At 41.4% G+C, this 7,591-nt stretch overlaps 1 protein-coding gene across 1 annotated transcript; it reads right to left on the reverse strand.

Annotated features, from left to right (window-relative positions):
• Positions 1-196: 196 nt before the first annotated feature.
• On the reverse strand, positions 197-7,581 carry SCRN3 (secernin 3). Its single transcript, XM_055719156.1, has 7 exons — positions 7,362-7,581; positions 7,022-7,203; positions 6,031-6,230; positions 5,136-5,348; positions 2,414-2,576; positions 1,871-2,051; positions 197-1,087 (listed from the first exon to the last, which is right to left on the reverse strand). The coding sequence occupies exons 1-7, from the start codon at positions 7,527-7,529 to the stop codon at positions 932-934; spliced, it is 1,263 nt and encodes a 420-aa protein (XP_055575131.1). The 5' UTR covers positions 7,530-7,581; the 3' UTR covers positions 197-931.
• Between the last annotated feature and the right edge of the window lie 10 nt (positions 7,582-7,591).

A 7,591-nucleotide genomic window follows, 5' to 3' on the forward strand; every position in this document is an offset into this window, starting at 1 on the left:
GTTAAAAGGCTTTATATGAAGTGAAAAATTTTTGAAAGTCCTTCTAAGTGTCCCACTTGAGTACATGTATATACTTGTGTACTCCTACCTCTTCCTTTCTAGCTGTCCAATTTAAAAAAGTAACAATTCAAGAAACATTAAAAAAATCCCACACAATGTTATAAAGCGTATTGAAGAATTAATTTGACAAAAATCATACTGTGTGCAAATAAGTTTATTTTTTGTTGTCAGGGTGGGGAAAATAGGGAAGTAAAGATTGTGTGGTAGCTTGCAGGATGCTTGCATTGTTGAATTCCATGTTATCAGATTTAACAACTCACGGTAAAATTGTAACTGTGATTTGGTTTTAATATACATTGAACTCTTACCCTCATTTTACATTGAAGGAGTAGAAGGTTCATAGATGAAAAGTATCTTAAAATGTTCTGTTTTATCAAACAGCTGAATATCAATTTTAATTGACTTGCATAGCACTTTTTATTCAGTGCACATAATAGCTTCTACATTTTACAAAGTCCTTCAGTATGGCCATTTTAATTTAGGCAGTGTGAAATTCTGCTATGATTATCTGGACTATAAAAGCTACATGTGTGTACATTGGAACTGGGTTCTGAGTTAGAGTTCTTCATCCAGAGATGGGGTTGTTCCACAATTCAGTCAAGTTATTACATTCTCGTTGCATCTGTTTGTAGGCAAAATCAGTCTCTGCTGACAGCTTTATGTCACCTAGAGACAAAGCCACTGCCTAGCTCTTAAGAGCCTTTTCAACATTGCTTCATACAACCAGAAGCTGTTTGGCCTGAATATGAAACTGCATTTTTAAAACTGTCCATATTAAATGGTATATTGAAAATAGGATGTAATCTATATAGCCACTTCATTAAAAAAGTTAAATCACAAAACTGAATTTTACCACATTCAAATAGTAGTTTTAGCTATATATTTTGAGTTCTTCTTCTACACACTGTGAAAAAAGGTTAACCATTTGGTTAACATCAAGACATCTGTTTTGCAGGATTGATTCCATTTCACTTATCTTCCGTTTCTCCAACTCCTGTATCTCTTTCAGCATCTCTTTACCTTTGCCCTGCAAAAAGAAACGTCTGTATTTCAGTAAAACCTATACAGAGTATGTAGTGTTCACCCTAACAAAATTCTGTTCTTATGTCCTTGTTTTAACCTCTTAATAGTTTCTAGGGTACAAGTTAGTGTTGCTAGAAGATAGCACCATGACAGGTCTTCTTAGGAATCTTTCTTAATACCTAGCACTCACTTCATCTCCTACATCCTTGTCTGATGGACTGAAAATAAAATTAAAGCTGCTTTAGCTATTTGGCTACCAACACTTAAGCAGGCACACCTTACTTTTTAGAACATGTAAATAGGAGAGGTGCTACTGTTAAAAGTGAGCAGCTACCTCCCTGCTTCACCTGTGTCCTGCTATCTTCGTGATCTTGTTTTCTTTCCAGTTCACACCAAGCAATGGTAAAAGGCATGCCCTCCTTGCTGCCTGAGACCAGGGTCCTGGAGAGCCCTAAGTACTCTTATTAGGACTTGTATATTGCCTGTGGCTGCTCAAGCATTTCCCCACTATCTGACTGGTGCAGGAGTATGCGTGGCCTGCTGCTTTGCAAGATGAGCAGTACAGACACTTGTCTGGGGCTAGGCCTGGGAGTACAGCATGTGCTAGTTGCAATTTTTAGTGTCTGAAACATATGCCTGCCAGATGCCAGGACAATGGGCTTCTGGTGCACTACAATGCTCTTTGCAATCCATCAAAGGGCATTAAATGGTCTCACATTAACAAAACGTGAGCAAGGAGCTTATATAAACCAGCTGCTTGCGTTGAAATCTAATTTAATCAACATACCTTGATAGTTTCCATAACTACAGCAGCGCTTTCATGTTTTTTATAGAGCTCATGTCTTCGATCTGGCTTATGCTGAAAACGTGGTTGCTTCTTAACTGGATCATCATGACCAAATGTAGGGGAGCTAGTTTTTAATAACTGAGTAATATTGGGAACAAAAATGAAAGGCTTGAATACAGACCTAGAAAGAGAAAATAGAACAGAAATCCTTTACTAATACAGTTTTGCTAAAATTGTTGAGTCAGTAGATTGCTGTATTTTTTTTACCATTCTTCTAATTCTTTCATTTAAGAAGTCTAGAAAAAAAACCACCAAACCAACTCCTAACTGATATTTAAGTCAGTGTCATAGCAGTGTTTCACTAGGTAGGTTGGTAGATAGCCTTAATGGACGTTATGTTCCTCCTCCTTCTGGATTATGCTGGGAGAAGGGAGAGAAAAAAAAACCAACCCAAAACAAAAAGGAATATAATTAGACAAATTGCAACACTTTTTCATTTAGATACTTGCAACTTTTTATCCTCATTATTTGCTGCTGTATCACCTTGCAGGATCTGGTGTTCCAGTAAAGAAGTGAATACATGGCAAATCAGGCTGCTGAGGCAATACAGACACCATGCTTCCAGTTGTCATAAATCCACCTTCCATATTAATGCCGCTCTCTTTGTCACGAAGAATTTCCATCATTATTTCAGAAGTGATGGATCCTATTTAAGATACAATACAATTACTTGCACACAGCGCTACTTACAATGCCAAGTAAATGGCATGTTCTCGACAACTGGCTGCTTTTTCCTTTAATAGGCAATGCCAATTTTAGTTTGTCCATGTTGGCAGAAAAAAAAATCATCTTAACAGCATACCTTAATATATGTAACACACTTAAAAATACTATCATTTTCCCCAAAGTATTTATTTCAGAGAGTAGGTGATAACGAGCTATAACATTTATGACTTAGAAAAGGGGGAGGATGATGACACACGATGTTTCCCAGAAAGGTAAAATACATATGACTAGCAAATGTTTGTTCACACAGTAACACTGCAGATGAAAATTAGTAGCCTGGATTAAAGGCTGAATTTTCTGAGCACTGTGTGGAAGTTAAGTGACTGTAATAGTTATTGGTATTTGTACACAGTTATACCACTTTGTTGCTTTGGAAATGTAAAAACAGTAACAATTGTGCGTGAATTTTGTGTGTAACTTTGAAAATGAAACACCAAGACTCACTTTTATTATTTTAATCATCTGACCTTCCAAAGCTCTTAGGCTTCAAGTTGACAACTGAACAGATGCACTGCACTAGTAACATGTTCTGTGCTACAGAATCAACTACAAAACTACAATAGTACATCCATTTGTAAATAAGTCTTAATCAATTATCTATGTGAGGTATGGAAAATAATAATTCTCAGTTAGATGAAACAAAACCCTTTCCACGTATGCTTCTGCATCCAGTGTTCAGATGATACTGCTGTTCAGGTATAGCGTGCACTGAAGCTTAAATACTGGCATAGTATCACCAAGCAATCCAACAGGCAGCACTTGCAGTAGTTTATTTTTCAAATCTGGTGTACCAGTTGAATGTGTGCATATGGTAGAAAAGCGTTAGTTCATTCACTTTTTTTTTTATTTGAAGGTATCATCCACCATTTAATCTTTTAACGTTTCCCTCAGTGAAGTTCTAGCTGCATAAAGATTCTTTTTTTTTTTAACTGCCTTGCTGTTCCCTCTTAAAATAATCACTCTGCTGCTAAGTCAGATGTGTCCAGGTTTTTCTTTTTTTTTAATACACAATTCTGCATGCCTGTAGACATTTCAGCAAGGAAACACTCTTAAGTATTCCCACAGTTGCCTGGGAAAGTTGAAGAATTCAACAAATCGGCAAGCTAGAAGAATCAAAGAAATTAAAAGAAGCAACAGTTTGCCAACTGCAAGCTGGCAGCTTGTCCAGGAGGAAAGAAGGTATTGCGCTATATGTTTTTATTATTTTGTATTCCTGAAATACATTCCTTATTTTTTGAAATATTTATAACATTTATCTAAAAATGGTCTTTGCATGATAGGCTGCCTAGAAAAAAACTGTAATGCCACTGAGTGGAAAAGCTGGGATAGGTAGATTAAGAAACCAGTGATTTTACTGATGCTGTAAACCAAATAGCTTTTAGTTAGGGCACCTATTTAAAATAAATCTAAACAAACCGAAACCATATGAGGCTGATAACCTGGACACCTAGTGTTTATTTTTAAAATGGTTCAGGTAAATGCCTGAAAATGGGGATTTAGAATGAAAACACTGATAGAATCTCAGCATTGTTATAATACAAGTAAATACAGGTATTATGAAAATGCTTTTCAGTATTCTGAACCTGCAATTCCCAAAATGAATGCAGGATTTACACGATCACTAGCGCAGGACAGTAAAAGGTAATTCATGCTGATGCATTAACTAAATGCTAAACCTGGTCTGGCAGAGCTCAGCCAAATAAAAAAACACAGGGGTGCAATGTAATTTTGGTTCAGATTAATTACTTTAAATGAGCAAGTGAATACAGATGCAGCAAAAACCTGCCAGGTGGATGCAGTTAGAAGAGAAGTAATAGCTTCTTTCTATAGAGGTCTGAAAAATAAGTGATTAAGTTAGTGATTAGGAGCACCTGCTTAGAGTACAGAAGATTATTTTGTTCTGCTCTCAGTGTGTTATTAGACTACACAAGGTTAGAGTAGCAGTTATACTGGAACTACAAAGATTTAAAAACCAGTCTCAAAAAATAAATGCAAGATATGTATCTGAATGCTGTGCTGTTGTCTTACGCCTGTATGAATGGTACCAGACTGACATTGTTCATAAGGTTCTGTTTGTGGCTGAAAACCACTGGGAGTCTGTTTTGGCCTGCATATTTCTTTTTCTTAAGAGGTACAGTATAACATAAAGCCTATCAAAATGTTTCAGAGCAGGTCTTACAGAGTATTTAAGCGGTATGATCATAATGTGACCTCTCAGTGTTGTTACTGACACTGTTACTCTGTGTGTTTGATAATTGACCCTTGTTTTAATTTCCCCTCATCAACAAATAGGCAGAAATGGATAGAAGACTTAAAGTTCAGCATTTCTCCTTTGGGCGAAAAGTTATTCAAGTAGGTCCTGGTTCACCAGATCATGTCAATGATTGCCCACATCAGATGTCTAATAACATGATTTAAATTAATGTATCTCACTAAATGCTTTGCATATCTTAAAAATATATATATAAAAATATGATACCTTTGTGCTTGTTCAGAAGTTTATAGCCTTCACAATATCGGCCTCTGGATGTGGTCATTCTGGCAGTATTTACATAAGAATATGTGGCAGCAAAGTCAAATTCCTTTTCGCCATCCCACCAGCCCTTGCTTTTGGCATATTCCTTCAATTCTGGGTGTTCTCTGTCAATCTTGGTTGTGATAGAGAGCTGGTTGGAAATATTCCGTACACCGCCTGTTTGTAAAGTGAGGAAAGAATCATTTTAATACACTGAATGCTTTTTCTTGATACTTTGTTTACAATTACCTTACTAAAGCAAATTATGCCCTGAAGAGTTTCCTACAAGATCTATGAATCCTGTGGTTTATTTTTGGCCCTCTCTCCCTGGCTATTATGCATCCTTCTGATTGAAATTCCACTGCCACTCAGTCCTGACTCATTTACTTCTATTGCCAGCATCATATTTCAGGTTCTGTTCTGATTATTCCCATCTTTACATTCTTCTTCTTAGACCTCCAAAGATGTAGCTTGTCCACTGGAAAAAAAAGCCACTTCAGGGCCTAATGCACCAATCCTGTCAGTGTTACCCTGTCACCAAATGGAACTGTCATCAGTTGCCACCATCCTTAACACCATACATACTGCTGTCATTCTCATGCTGACCTTCTTGCTGTCCTCCATTTTCCAAGTGCAGATATGGTCATTTCTGACTCTGAAAAGCCCCCTGTGACTCAGCTCCTCTGTGAAACTGCTAGCCACTCCACACTGATGCCCTAGGAAGCAATGCTGTTGCTTACAGGCACACGTACACATCTGGAGGCTAGACCGATGCCTTAATGAAATGATAATTGAGAAGTGGAGAACTGCTAATTGTCATTGTATTTGAAATGTTTAAAATGAAGAGTGTCATCCATACCTTCTACTTTTTCTGCTGCCCAGTATTTTCCTGATGTCTCCAGCACCCATGCTTCCTTTCTGTCGGCTATCAGAAAACTGTTATGGTATGTGAATGCCATGTGGCTCTCCATACAGTTTCCTCCCTGTCCATGTTTTTCTAGCAAATCAACTATGACAGTTAGAGCCTTTTCAGCTGTGTCTGCTCTCTCGAGTCCAAGCCTAAAAAAAACAAAACCCCAAAACAAAAAGGAAGATGTAATCTTTGGAACTATAAACTTTACATATAAGTATTCAGCCTGAATATACAAATTGACTTAGCATACTAGTTTTGTATGTACCTGATGCTTTGTACAATCTGGTAAGAGAAAGGAGCAAGTCACTCAAAGGGCTTGTTTGAAGTGGGTCCTCTACGTGCTTGACGTGGGGAAAACCAACCAACGGGCAATACAGAAAGGCAGGGAGAGGGCTCCTAGGGAACGCCTCCAGTGCTGGGTGGGTACGGAACCAGGGGCAGACAGTACCAAGAACCGCCTGCCCGCTGTGGGTTAATGGGCGTTACACTGGCACCCAGTGAGGCAGGCACCAGCAGCTGTCATTATTCACCTGGAGGTGCCCGGCTAAGACTGGAATTTAAAAATACGTGTGTGAAAGCTGGGGGAAACAGGAAATGAGTGCAGATGCTAGAAGAAGGCCCAAACACTGGTTCCTGAAGCCCAGCTGCGCTCCTGTTAAGTCTTGTTTCAGTTTAATATAAATCTTGTGGAGAGAAAAACGTTTGATTTCCTCGATGGATTCTGTTCTTGCACCTGAGAGCTCTCGGGGCTCCCGGCGCCTGGCAGGGCTGCAAGGCTGTGCCAAGGCACACTTATTTTTAACCACGGCTGGAACAGCAGAAGAGGTGGGCGTGTCCTCTGAAAGCGAAAGCACGTATTTCCCCGTGTAACTCACACCAAACGTTTCCAAATTAAATTCCGAGTTCAGCACCGTTTACCAAAAGAGCCTGTGCCAACCTGACCAGGTCCATGCCGAGGAGGGCTTCGTCGTCGCCGACCTCCTCCCGCCCCCACACCGCCTCGTTGCCGATGCAGACGCCGTGCTCGTTGGCCCCCATCTCGGCGCCCCAGAGCCAGGCGGGCCGGCTCAGCACCACGGCGTGGGTCTTCGCCACCTGCTCGATCGTCACGTAGGTGCACTGCAAGAAGCCGGAGCACGACACGAATTACCTGTCACGACAGCACTTTGGCGAGCGTCGCCCCGAGATTCACGGGCTGCGAACGCACGGCCGCGGGGCGGGGGGGCTCCTGCCGCCGGCCCGGCCGTGCCCCACCGCGGGCCGCCCCGCGCCCTCACCTCCAGCGCGGCGCCGGGCGGGTGCGCGGCGGCCGGGAAGTGCACGACCTCCTGCACCTCGTCCGCCGGCCGGTCCGAGTTCTTCCCGAAGATGACGCGGCCCCCCGCCGCGGCGGGCGGCAGCGCCACGAAGGTGTCGCAGGAGCGGGGCGGCGGGCGGGCGGACATGCTGGCGGCGGCGGCGGGCGCTCCGCGGGGCTCAGCGGCGGCGGGGCGGGGCGGGGCGGGTC

This window comes from Falco cherrug, chromosome 8, assembly GCF_023634085.1.
Source record: "Falco cherrug isolate bFalChe1 chromosome 8, bFalChe1.pri, whole genome shotgun sequence".
Taxonomy (NCBI): domain Eukaryota; kingdom Metazoa; phylum Chordata; class Aves; order Falconiformes; family Falconidae; genus Falco; species Falco cherrug.

Coding starts and splice junctions, on each gene's coding strand:
- SCRN3 (XM_055719156.1), bottom strand. CDS start 7,529: ATGTCCGCCCGCCCGCCGCCCCGCTCCTGCGACACCTTCGTGGCGCTG. Junction 6,231..7,021: donor CTCGGCATGGACCTGGTCAG/GTTGGCACAGGC, acceptor TGTTTTTTTTAG/GCTTGGACTCGAGAGAGCAG. Junction 2,052..2,413: donor GGAACACCAGATCCTGCAAG/GTGATACAGCAG, acceptor TTCTCTTTCTAG/GTCTGTATTCAAGCCTTTCA.